Source organism: Bombus pascuorum, chromosome 2 (genome assembly GCF_905332965.1).
Source record: "Bombus pascuorum chromosome 2, iyBomPasc1.1, whole genome shotgun sequence".
Lineage (NCBI taxonomy): Eukaryota > Metazoa > Arthropoda > Insecta > Hymenoptera > Apidae > Bombus > Bombus pascuorum.
In genome coordinates this window covers 17,423,376-17,436,633 of record NC_083489.1, presented here as the reverse complement: position 1 = coordinate 17,436,633, position 13,258 = coordinate 17,423,376, and the positions used below count along the sequence as shown (strand labels likewise).

Genomic DNA, 13,258 nt, shown 5'->3' with positions numbered 1-13,258 from the left:
GATTGGTAAGCACGGCCATCTTCAATTTACATAGTTACAGGTTATCATGGCATGGCGAACACCTTCAGTTGAATCAGAGATGCGTGAGGAATTGTATGTGCGTTAGTGCTGTCGTCGTTACAATATGTTATATTTTATTGCTATTATAATCTTATTTACGTAAATTTTAATCTTGTTTTCCGATATAGTGCAAATTCACGTAATGTCGAAGTGTAAAATTTCTTCCGTGGAACGTAAATCCTCACAAAATCGTAAGTCAATTATGTATCTATTACGTTAGCAACGAATGTACACATTTATTATCGTTGTAGCACCTGTATATATGTGTGTTACTGAATTTAATTTTTTTTTTTTTGTTTTTTGTTTTTTTAAATTACTGTTTCTCAGATTGATATATTGTTAAACATTCTGGATTTTTCATGTTTTATGCGAATAAAAATATATTTTTCTTGGCAATTGTAATTTACAGGAATACATATTTTACTATCTTATTTATTTGGATAGAATTTTATATATGTAGATTAATACCTTCGTATTATGATTATTTATCTAAAAAGCTATACATATAATTTAGTTTTTATATATACATCCATTACACTTTATATTTGATGAATTCATTAATGAATCAAATCCATTAATACCACACTTCTAGTAATTTAATCAAACATTTAAAACACTTTTTATATTATTGCCTTTGTTTATTTCTTTGGGTGTTCGATTTGCAGTTAACCTTTTTTTTTTTGTATGCAAAATATATTTGCTCGTTAATACGTTGTTAGCAGTAACATAGCATCCATAAATCATATTGTCGACTTTTAGATTATTATGAACAACAAATATTAATTGAGGAACAATTATCACTCACAAATCATTATAAATAATAAGTGGGATTACGATAACATTCTATAATTTATATTATTGTTAAACAATACAATGTTTAAATGTAAATTTTGAAGATTTAAATGAATCTTGTTCGTAAATTCCAACTATATAGCATGTCAATCTCTATGCAATTATAGCTCACTGCTATTAGTATGCACAGCTACCATATACTCTATATCTGGAATATTCTCTAAAGAAACACTCGGTATTTTTAATCCAATGTTAGTAAAAGGTTTGCGTGTTACCTTTCAATGTTACCAACAGTTTCTTTCGTTCGTAAGCACGATTTTTTCCTTTTGACAATAAAATGATTCCTTACTTCGTAACAAGTTACGAGTTAATTACAGATTTTGCAATTTTATCGCAAATTAAACGAAATTAGAAATATGATACGAGTCTTATAAAGAGTCTTCGTACAATGTATTAAAATCCTGTCATTAAGCCTATGTCTAATCTTTATTCGCGATTACATGAGATTACATTTGAAGATTAGCCCTTGACGAAAATTTAAGATACTGAAATGTAAGATGTTTGCTTCGATTTTTAACGGCTTTAGGCATTTTATTTTTTGGCTTTAATCATAACATTTTTCGTTATCGTTGTAGTATTTAAAATGCAAGTGATATTTTATTGTATGTAAAGTGATATTTTAAATAACAAACGATTGATAACGATATTTTTGTCTAATTGAAAAACTTCATTCGTGTAAAATGGCAAAACAATTAACCTACAAATGGCAGATCAAATTTGAGATTTGATATATATAATGATATATATAATATACAATATATCGCAATATGTGCTGTATGCTTGAGTATTTTTGTACAGTTGTGGCAAATTCTTGTAGAAAATGCGGTTTTACTTGGAGTACATGTTTTCAAGACGTGGACGACGACAGCAGTTCTAATAGCTGGTCTTCCTAAACAAGTACATAATTACTATTACATACAAAAATAGCATGATATAAATATATAATCTGTTCGATTTTATACAAAAGTTCCAAGCATGGCTTGTCATCGCTGCAATATTCTACCTTTTAAACTGTTGCACGTCGATTAACTCAGTGTTCCGTAAGGTTATTTGTAATATTTCAAACTTCGCGAGCACTCTGTGACGTGTTATTGTCGTTAACCTTCACTATCTCAATGATGATTTTATTCGACACTTGTTCGTATTAATTAAGTCCTTAGATGCAATGAGAAATTGAGATTAATAATAAGTGTAATATTTTAAGAGTAGTAAATAGTTTTTAAAACATTTTTCATTGTTCAAGTGTTATTAAATTGCGATGTTATGTCTTCGAAAATACAGTAGATACGATAAAAATCAAAGTTTATGCTTCGCGCGCTCAAGGCAATTAATTAGGTATTGTTCTTACAATTTATCATACGTTCCATCTATAATTGGTACTACATTTATGAATAGAATTCCTTGTAATATATACATAATTTCAATTATCTCGAAGTATAACAAAATAAAATTGTTTTAATAATTGAGAAATATTACATATCCTTTGAAAAACTGTTCATATCTTCTCAATTGATTGATGATATTTGATTTGACCATTGTATGTTTTTAAACGTAGCGAAGTGTGAATACATATCAATATAGTTTAATAGGATAGAATCCATTCAGTTTATAGCATACTAGAGTGGGACAATAGATTTTATGTATGTTTCAATTGATACGTTCAATTACTTTTTCTATATATTTAACTACAAGATATTTTTTTTTCTCGTTAAAAATTAAAGAGTTGTTAATTTATTTGTTCGTCATTTAACAAGGTCATTGAACAGTAGTAACAAAAATAAAATGGACATATTAATTATTAATATTATATATTATTATTATCAAATTGGGTTATTTAATAAAAATAATAATAAATATTTAATCGGGCTATTGGATCATTTAATCTGTTTCAGAAAACACTTTCACCAAGTTATCTAATCATTAGAATAAAAAAATCGAGCAAAGCTTTGTATCCGGGAAGTGACCTCGAGGACCTGAGCATATATCCGAATACATTAGACTCTGCTCACCAAATACGGGACTACAACGAATACGTTTTTACGCGCATTCTTTGATATCCTAACATTAACGAGGAAATGGATCGAATCTACGTTGATGAAGAAACTGGTGAGAGTATTAGTCTTCCAGATTCCGACTGTGAGATTCGACGACTCGTTAGTTCGATAAATAATGCCGAGACGGGAGAACCGGAGATCAACATAGTTGGAATAGAAACTACTAAAAGTCGAAGAATACGCTTCCAGGTAATGATTATAAATGATTACCATAAAACACATGCTGAAATGGTAGAATTATGAAATCGTAATGAGTCTATGGATGTAAATTACATAATTTGATACATTATGTAAATAATCGAAGGAAATTGTGAAAATCTGAAATTGAAATTTTTAATTATATTGTAGAAGTTTCTTGCATGATACCGAGGATGTAATTAAGATTAATTAATAAAAATTCTCTAGATTCCGAAAGAAGTGAAGGAAACGTTGTCAATTAAGGATGCCACCTTAAAAAAGAGTGAGAATCTAATGGACTTAGAGCCAGTTTCTGCTGGAACAACGTTTGGTCAAGTAAACCCAGTTTGTGTGTTCTTCCTTGCTGTTCTATGTTTCTGCTGGTTCTTGCCTGTATTAATGTTCCTTGAGATGTCGTTGCACATTTGGGCTCATCATAAAAATAAAACGTTAAAGGATGCCAACGTTTATTTCCGTTCTCCATTTCACGGAATATCATCTGAATTTTGCGCACTATGCCAAAATGAAACGTGCATGAACCGTGTTGGAAAAATGCAGCAAATACGAATGCACAAGTTCTTGCGACAATGCAATTATATGAAAAGAGTGGTAACGTGAAATTTTTGGCTTAGAATACTGAAGAATATAGAACTTCAAATGGAAAAAAAAAGCGAAAAACAAAACATTCCAGCCCACCTTGATAAGAACATATCGTATTATATTTTTATGTTAAAGAGGTGACAAATTTATTTGCGATTTCTTTTCACTTAGATTTTATTGTCGTAAATTAATTGAATTTACTAACCAAAATACAAAAAATTAAATATAACAACGGTGCAGGAAAAAAGTTTTATATTGGAGATATGTATAGTATATACTAAAACTAATAATGTACCCATACAAATTTATAATTATTATTGTTACACGTTAAAATTACAATGATGGAAGGAAATAATTATCGCATTACCTTTTCTTTAAAAAAGTATTTAAAGTTTATTCTATAAATATAAAAAAAAATAAGTTACTCTTTTTAAGGCACGTTCGAGTAAATATTTTGTATACTATGATCTACATGAATTTTGTCATTTGTTATGGAAACAATAAAGCGTTATATAATCTTTAATCTTTTATGTTCTTTAAAATAAAATTCTCAATGTAAGACAGGAGAACTTATAAATACATAACTCAGACCTCGTACATTCAGGGACTATAGAGATAATAATAAAAGAGTTTTGTAATTTTTAACGTTATAAGAATAGCAGTTATAGCACGGTAACGTTCAAAAAGTCATTAAAAATTTCTTTGAATCACTGGAAACAATCATCCTAACGTAAAGCTAAAATTTCTCTTGTCGCAATTTGACATAAAGCATTGAAATCAAATGAAATATGCGCCCTCCAGAAACGGCATTTATTCCATATATAAGCAGGGTAATTTGGACTTTGTATCCCATGAAAGATGCGTGCGACTGCACGTCCAGTGAAATTGTTGTCACGGTAACTTACAATCAAATTTCGTATATCGCAGGCTACTTGCGCTTCATTTTCCATTACATTCTGAAAAAATACAAATTATGCATGTATTGAATTATCATAAGATCTGTTATAAGATATGTAACTTAATTTAAAAATATAGGTGTCAAACATCATGAAAAGATTTATACTTGTTGTGATAAATCGATATCTAATAGAACTTTTCCCTCGAAGTAATTGCGAATAACGTCTTTTAATTGATCAGACTTGTTAATCATTTCATCGTTTAATATAAGGCACTCTTCTACAGATGGTACACTAAACTTGTGTAGCATAACACTAATTGTCTCAAGTTGTTGTAAAGATGAAGTTTCTTGAGATTGAGCGCGGCTAACTAAAGCATCTAGTGCTTCATCTAGTTCCACTTCTGTCAAATCTCCTGGGGCTTTTACCCTTAAACCAAGTTTATCATATCTTACTGAAATAGCTGATCGCTTCGGAACTCCATTGACTAAGGAAAAGATAAAAATATTAATCAAAGAAGTACAGAGAGTATTACAATATTACAGTGCATTAACGTTTAATGTTATTTTTATACATGGATTAAAATTTATTGATTAAAACAAACCTGCTTTCCATTCTAAATTTTTAAGGTGACCTTTTACTACACCACTATCCCAACCAATAGCAGATGCAACATCCACAACCGGAAACTCAATAACGTTATCCTTTTCATGAGAAATACCGTTTTGTAAATCTAATGCTATTGCCATTGCAAGTGGTGGTGACTGCAAAATTCATGAAAATCTTATAAGATAAGTATGGTAGATTTCTGTGGAAATGTGTGTTACATATACTTACCGTTTGAGCAGCTTGCTTTAGCGCTTGAGGACCGTTATAACTTGAAACTCTAGCCCTGATATATACAGATGAAAGAACAGTAATAAATCTTTTAGGATGCAATTCGAGATAACACAAAAGCGTTGAAATCTTTTCCTCTGAAATATCTAAAGCCGCAACTGTATCGTCAATCGGAATAGCAACTTCATGACCAGGACACCTACGATCTCCTTTGTTTTCACGTAATTTTGCACATGAACACGGAACAAAAACTTTTTGAAGTAATCGTCTGATTGTATGCCTGTCTATTCCATTTGCATAAATATGCCGTCGCAATTCTACTTTATCCTTATCTTCCTATAACGGGGAAAAATGTTTGCATGATTACAAATCAGTCACATAGTAAATTTGATTATAGAATAAATTTTAGTACCATTGGATTTAAAAATAAATGACAATGGGCTGGAAGTCCATCTCGACCAGCCCTCCCGACTTCTTGGATATATCCTTCGAAGGTGCCAGGCATGTTGTAATGTATAACAGCGCGAATATCTGCCTTATTAAGACCCATACCAAAAGCTACAGTAGCAACAACGATCTTGACTTGTCCACCCATAAATGCTTTTTGAACAATTTTTCGACGATGAGCCGATAAACCAGCATGGTATGCTTCCGCGATAAAAGATAGTTTGGTGTTTCGTTTTTCGAAATTATTTCCATCCTATTAAAAAGCAGAATGCATCATAATACATTACTAACGATACTGCTAACGGTACTAAATCATTAAAATAACAATCAAAATACCTGTGAGAAAGCAATTCTTAGAAGACTCGCAATTCTTACACATTCATCTCGACGAGTACAATAAATAATAATTGAGCTACAGTTTTTAAATCTTTCACTTAATAATAATTTGATTAAAGCCTGATCTCTATTTTCATCTTTAGAAATTGTAAACAGCAGATTTCTAGGTATTGGAATATCAGAGATAACACCCGCCATTCCTTCTTCTATATCTAAATGGCTTACTATGCTTTCTGCAGTAGCTTTTGTTGCAGTAGCAGTAAGAGCTAACACTGTTTTGACACCTAATTTTTCTTTAAGAACTCGGCAAACCATAAGATAAGATGGACGAAAATTATGAGACCATTGTGAAATACAATGAGCTTCATCTATACATGCAAAAGCAATTGGTGGAAGCTGCCTTAACAAAGCACCAAATCCAGTTGATTTTTCTCCAGCTACTACAGCTTCTGGAGAAATTAATAAAATATTCACTTTTCCTTGTTTTACCATTTCCATAACATTATCTTTTACTTTTTGCGTTTGATTAGTATGCAGACAAGCTGCAGATAAAAACAAAGGTACACCTGTTACTTGGTCATCCATTAAGGACACCAATGGTGATATCACTAAAGTGATACAATTGGAGTATTTAGAATAAAGATATGCAGGTAACTGATAACATAAAGACTTTCCAGAACCAGTAGATAAAGTTACCAATGTCGATTGACCAGAAAGTATTCTCATTACAGCTTTTTCTTGTCCAGGTCTAAATGTTTCATGACCAAATTTTTGCAAGGTGTTGAAAACTTCAGATGGTGTTTCTGTAATTATAATATGTAATAAGTATAAAAATTAATTAATGAATTGAATTAGATCTTAAATTAATTACCTATGCACGACCGATCTTCTTTAAGTTTATATAGTGGCTGTACTGTACCAATTTCTGGTGGTAATAACTTCTGTACCAAATCTTCGGGAATTTTGTAGCCACATAAAATATTCTACAAATTTTATACAACATAAAATAATTATCACGAAGTTATATAAAGATTAAGTATATAGAAACATACTTCATCTTCAATAGGTTCCCATAAATCATCATCGTCAGTCTTATCCTTCGTTTCATTTCCTGTCAATTCAGACTCTGTTTCAAGAGAGTACGATGGTTTCTCCGGTAAACGGTCAATTCTATTAGCATGTGCTATAATTGCATTTTGACTGGCCATTTTCTGAGCTTCTTCTAAAGTTGGAAATTCCGAACTTTCATCTATCTCGTTTAACGGAATCAAATCATCGCTTTTTGTATTTGGACAATACCTTGAAGAATGACCAATATTTCCGCATTTAAAACAACTGGATGCACCTTTCTTTTCTACAAAATCAGCTACTGCTAAATTACCCTCGCTAGATGCAAGTTCCTTCTTTTTCTCTTTCCATTGATTCTTTCTATATTTTGAAAAATTAAAATTCTTTTTACCACGCACAAATATTTTTTTCTTTAAATTTATCCTAACAAAGTTTTCATTTAATTTTCCATCTGCTACTTTCTTTTCCAATTTTTCTTTACTTGTTAATTGTCCCTTTAGTTTCATCGCTGTCCCCTTAGGTTCAAGAGAAGAACTTAAATCATCAGCTTTTGAAGAAATAGATTTAGCAAATTGTTCAATAAGATCTCCTTGGTTACTTTTGCACATTGCAAAACGCGGAACAGCTTCTAAGGTTTCTATTCCATATATTTCAGGTTTCTTATCTTCTGTACTTTCAAGATCTACATTAGAGATTTCTAAGACATCTTCTTCATCTTGTATATTCTTCTTCTTTCTATAAGACTTTCTTGTTGTAGGTGCATGTTTTATCTTATTTGTTGATGTTGATCCTTTGGTAACTTTACTCTTTCTTGTTGTACTTGTTCTCTTTGTTTTTGATACTTTCTTCTTGCTTCTTTTCTCCTTTTCATCACTTTCATTGAAATCAGGATCTGAGTCATCAGATGAAACACATTTAACTTGTTTTCGAATTTTAGAATTTGCTGATTTTTCTTTAGATAATTTTTCTACATTCTCTTCATTATGTGTGTTTGTATCTACAGTCTGTAGTACATCTGTTATTTTGTCTTTACATTTATCAATATTATTAGACAAATTTGTCTGAATATTTACATTATCATTTATGCTATTGTTTCTAACTAAATCTATATTAGTTATATTTAAGTTGTTACATTTTTCTTCACAGAAAGTTGTCTTACTTGGTATTAGGCCATTTGTATAATTTTCATGGCACATCTTTTTAATAGGATGATTTTCTTGATCGCTGAATCTTTTTTTGAAATTTCTAATACGTTTGTTTCTATGTTCTTCTGAATCACTGTTACAAACAAAATCTTCTTCGTCCGATATCTGAAAAGTTTCTTGTGATTCAGACACAAGTGTTTCTTTAGATAAATAAATACTTGCGTCCAATGATTCAGTTCCAGAATCACTTGTTCCAGAAAGTCTTTGTAAATCAACTGCTGGGTAAACCAAGTTACTTTGTTTGGCACACCTGTCTAACCATCCAGGATTTAAATTTCTACTAACAGTATGTCCTTCGATTAATTGTTGTATTGTACCAATTGATTGAGTAGCAGGCTTAGACTCCATGTAAGTTACTTTCATAGACTTACCAAATATAGATTTTGTTTCTTCATTAATATCAAAACTATCTTTACTATTTAGTTCTATGTTTGTGTTTTTTTCCAATGTATTTGTACTAAGGTCATTATATTTTTCAGATTTATTTTTTACTTTTGTTGCAGACAAGGATTTTCTAGGATTTCTTTTTATAAAGTTTGAACTTGTAAATTTATTTTGTGACAGTTGAAAAGAAGATGCTCTGGCTATAGGTAATGTTTGTTTCTTTTTGGGTATTTGCTCATTACTTTTACTTAAATGATCACCCCATACACCTTTTACATTTTTATATTTATTTTCTTCTGCTACCAAACTATTAACTGTATGCTGACTTTGACATTCTTCTGGATTTACTATTATTGGATTTACTATATCTTCATCATCTATTTTGCCTTTATTTTCTATATTTTTTAAATCTGTATTTCTTCTATTATTTTCATCTATGTTTTCTACATCTTTTTTATCTTGTCCACTTATAATCTCTAAAACTTGTTTCTCATTATTCCTTAGAGCTTTATTATCATCTTTAATTTTTTCAGATGATGTACACGTTATAGTCTTAGAAACATTATCTTCTGCCTCATCAGAAAATGAAATATCTATAAGAGTTTCTTCTAAAGCACGTGTTTTTAACTTCCAATACATTTTATAAGATTCTTTGATTTTCATGTCAGCCTCTTTAATATCATCCTATAATAATAAAAATATATTTATATCATAGTAACATATAAAATTTTATTCTATTATAATTCACAATATTTATGACATTTGTTATAATAATAACTAAATATCTACATGATGTATGTCCATAAATGTACCCAGAGAAACATCAAACAGAAATGATAAAGACAAACGCTCAAATCTAATTGTGAAAAAAATCATATAACTCATATAAAACCATATAAAATTGTAAAATCGTATAAAAGAATAGATATTATATATGAAAGTAGGATCTTTATTCCTGAAAAACTTTGACTAAAAGTGACTATTTCAATGACAAAATAAAATAGAGAAATTATCATTGAAGCTTGGTAACGGGAAAATAATTGTAATTGAATTAATTTTATGTCACAATTTATAAAAATGAAGTGTAATACCTTATTCGGCTTACGTCCATGTTTCGCGGTAAAATGACTTTCCCATAATTTGACACGATTTTTATATTTTTGATATTGTGTTTTAAACACTGGGTCTGATAGTATCTCCATTTTTTCATAAACATTGAAAAAATTATAATTATTTATAAAACTATAGGTTAGCTTAAACGATTTCTGTAATATGAAATTGTATTGCGAAAACAAGATAATTGTTCACAAAATGAGCACATGGCAAATGTAATTGGTGTAACTTGTTTACATTTTAATTCATTTTTATTAAAATGTTCATTTCACAAACGTAAATATGTTGCGATACTTAATCGAACAACTGGTCGAGAATAACGGTAATTCGTGATTCGTGACTGACAAAAAGACTACGGTACTGGTAGGTATTTAAATCAGACGAACTACTCGACGATGGAACGTGGATCTGATTGGTCATTTCTGGTAAAACCAATACACGCATAAAAATAAGCACGCATATTGGTCGAAAGTTTCGCATCTACAAAGAAGATAATATATATATATATATATATATATATATATATATATATATAATATTGTTTGGCGGGGAGTGAAAGACGGGAGTATTTCCCTTGCCGCCCCGCTGTCAATCTACTTATCTCTGACTTATTCTGTCAACTTCTACTTGACGATGAAAAAAAAAATAATTAATATTCTTTCGGAAAATTAATAAATATCTCTATTTTCAAGACACAAACAGAGTGCAATACTTTACGATCTAATCAGATTGACATGTAGGAAAGCAAAATATCACGAATAAAATGTTCGTAATATTACAATCCAATTATAAAAGTTTATTGAAAAAAACGATACTCGATCAAGTGTTTTTGTGATAAGTGGTGGATGAGCGCGTTATCATGGACCGCAGGTAATCGCTAATTGCGGATCGACTGTTTTCCCGATAGGTGTCTAATCGAACGGTGTCGCCAGCTGACGGGAGTTTGTAATATCAGTGTAAGGCAAGATGGCCGAGCGGTGGTCGTGGAATGTACGGCTGGAGAATTGGTGATCTCGGCGCGGATGGCTTAGTGATGGCCGAGTTCAACATCGACATCGGCAAGCTCCCAGAGGACGTACGGGAGAAACTTGCTGAGCTGGATCTCGAGTTATCCGAAGGTGAGTAGACGTAGCTTTTCTCGATGCGCCGCCGCTACGCAAACCCTTTCTCTGACTCACCCTGTGCATACGAGAGAAAGAATCCCCTAGTCCCCGTTGATAAAATCGATAATAGCCTTGCTGTTGCCATTTTACTCCCCCGTAACTACATACATTACCTTTCGAAATATCATCTTCCGCTCGAACTACGCTTTTTCTCCAATCCTGTCAAACATTAATAATCGAAAGACGATTGGAATTCCTCGAAGCGAGTCTTCTACTTCAATCGTGATGGACACTCGAATCTCTATCGACCGCGCCTCATTCTATGTAACGTCCTTTACTTTTCGTTTTCGTTTTGGACAATCGATGACCGACATTACCCCTTTTTTTTATTTATTTTCACTTTTTGGCTCACAATCCAATCTTCTATTCTCCTAAACTCCGAAACGAATCTCCTGAAATCTGTTTGTACACCGTTCGAAGCGTGCCTAGTTTAGTGTGGATTTCATCGGAACAGGATTCCACATCGCGAATATTCTTTTTCGCAAAAAGAAGCTATTAGAACGTAAATGAATAATCCTGGAGGAATTCATCGGCGTTCTAAAAGGTTATCCTCATTTTCGAAGAAATTCGGGGAACACGTCATTGACATTTTGCATGGCGCACGTATCAAAATCCGGATTCCTAGATATCTTAAAAATGTCTCGAGGTCCATCCACTTGTTCGATTAAACGTTTCCAACCTTGATAAAAGCGGATGCCTCGTACGACGTTGAACGGTGATATTACAAAGAAAGCTGCGAGGATGCAACGTCCGGTCTTTTTTCTGCTATTTCATCTGGCAAGCAAACGCAATCCCGTGAGCTTATTTGTATCTAAAGTTTCGTCTTTCATAACAAGCTATCGACCGGTTTCTCGTGTTATCCCCGAATACTTGACATTTTATTTGTCATTGTATTCGTCGCTTAATGAGCCATCTCTTGCTTCTCTTTTTACGATACGGTCATTCGTATAAAATCAAACATTTGTTTCGCAAAATTCTTAGCCGAATTTTGACGTTTTCCATGACATTTTTATTCGTTCGAAATCGTGGAATAAAGCGTACCGTTTCAGACAAAGATAGCATGTTATCCATCACGCGGATGTATAGAAATTAACGGGTCCATGAAGTCTACATTTATCTGAATCCAACGGATGACAAATCGTATTCGATTGATTCCTCTCGCTATCCGTGATTTTCTATTCGTACGACAGAGGTTAACATTCAATTTAATCAGGCATTGACTGAAATTTCGTAGGAATAAATAATATGACACGGTAGTTAGAGATCGAGGCCAGGCTAGCGGAATGTTTCGAAACGAACTAACGACTCCTTAATATATCTTTTATAAGTTGTTACGAGTGTATATATATGTGTGTGTGTATACCTACTTACATGGCTATTCGTCGGGAAGCAGTTGATCACGGTTTGCACGGATGTCTCGTGGCAGTGTCAGCGCGATTCGACGTTACAGGTGTGAAGTTTCGACCGTTTTGCGCTTCCCTTTGATCAACTACGGCCATCGGTTTGTTTGCGTTCGCAATTAGAAAGATTTCGCGGTGTTCGTTGTGACTGGTCTTCTTTGCATCCCCTTTGCCAAACGAGCTGGTCACCTATTTACGATTTAAAGGGATCTTAGCCTCATGGTCGTTCACTTTCTCGCGCCGTGAACTTAGCCATTTCACGAAAAATACAGGGTGCAAATACGCGCATGATTTCGCGTCAGTTTTTTAGCGTAATTCGCTGCAACGTACCGTGTTGGGGTTTAACAAAACGCGGCCCGATGTCGTGTCGAGTCGCCGCGGCCGTTACGAACAAAGCCGCCGTGTTAAGGAATTGATTAACTACGAGAACCAGTGTATGGCAGAACGTAGGATAAATTCGGCGGAGGAATTGGCTGGTAGCTACGACAATCGAGCACTTTTCCTTACGACATCGAGATACGGGCATGGATTATGATTTATATTCGACAAAGGCAAATTAAATATAGAGAATCATAGGTCGATACTTTTTCGATGGGAAACGGTCTGAGTGGCGGAATCCTGTCTATCTTATTCCGACGATATTCGGAACGTACGACTAGGGACGTA

The 13,258-nt window shown here is 32.5% G+C and overlaps 3 protein-coding genes across 9 annotated transcripts in view; 2 read left to right on the top strand and 1 right to left on the bottom strand.

The window, feature by feature from the left end:
- Positions 1-43: 43 nt before the first annotated feature.
- On the top strand, positions 44-4,266 carry LOC132916716 (uncharacterized). Of its 2 annotated transcripts, XM_060976994.1 has the most exons (4): positions 44-251; positions 1,730-1,809; positions 2,805-3,155; positions 3,372-4,266. In XM_060976994.1, exons 3-4 carry the CDS (start codon positions 2,988-2,990, stop codon positions 3,759-3,761), a joined length of 558 nt encoding a protein of 185 aa, XP_060832977.1. In that variant the 5' UTR covers positions 44-251; positions 1,730-1,809; positions 2,805-2,987; the 3' UTR covers positions 3,762-4,266. The 2 variants fall into 2 exon arrangements, with proteins under 2 accessions (XP_060832977.1, XP_060832976.1); XM_060976993.1 differs by lacking the exon at positions 1,730-1,809.
- A 24-nt stretch (positions 4,267-4,290) lies between these two features.
- LOC132916698 (ATP-dependent DNA helicase Q4) lies at positions 4,291-12,952 on the bottom strand. 2 transcript variants are annotated; one of them, XM_060976926.1, is made up of 9 exons: positions 12,564-12,952; positions 7,312-9,600; positions 7,131-7,242; positions 6,260-7,062; positions 5,889-6,176; positions 5,477-5,812; positions 5,244-5,403; positions 4,807-5,126; positions 4,291-4,699 (listed from the first exon to the last, which is right to left on the bottom strand). In XM_060976926.1, the coding sequence occupies exons 2-9, from the start codon at positions 9,577-9,579 to the stop codon at positions 4,469-4,471; spliced, it is 4,518 nt and encodes a 1,505-aa protein (XP_060832909.1). In that variant the 5' UTR covers positions 9,580-9,600; positions 12,564-12,952; the 3' UTR covers positions 4,291-4,468. The 2 variants fall into 2 exon arrangements, with proteins under 2 accessions (XP_060832909.1, XP_060832908.1); XM_060976925.1 differs by lacking the exon at positions 12,564-12,952 and adding an exon at positions 10,008-10,512.
- Positions 10,930-13,258, top strand: part of LOC132916696 (disco-interacting protein 2) — a 40,819-nt gene continuing 38,490 nt past the window's right edge. For all 5 annotated transcript variants that reach the window (XM_060976922.1, XM_060976921.1, XM_060976924.1 and 2 more), the window contains exon 1: positions 10,930-11,147. In XM_060976922.1, coding sequence (XP_060832905.1) covers positions 11,018-11,147 — 130 coding nt within the window. In that variant the 5' untranslated portion in view covers positions 10,930-11,017. The remainder of the gene's footprint in view (positions 11,148-13,258) is intronic.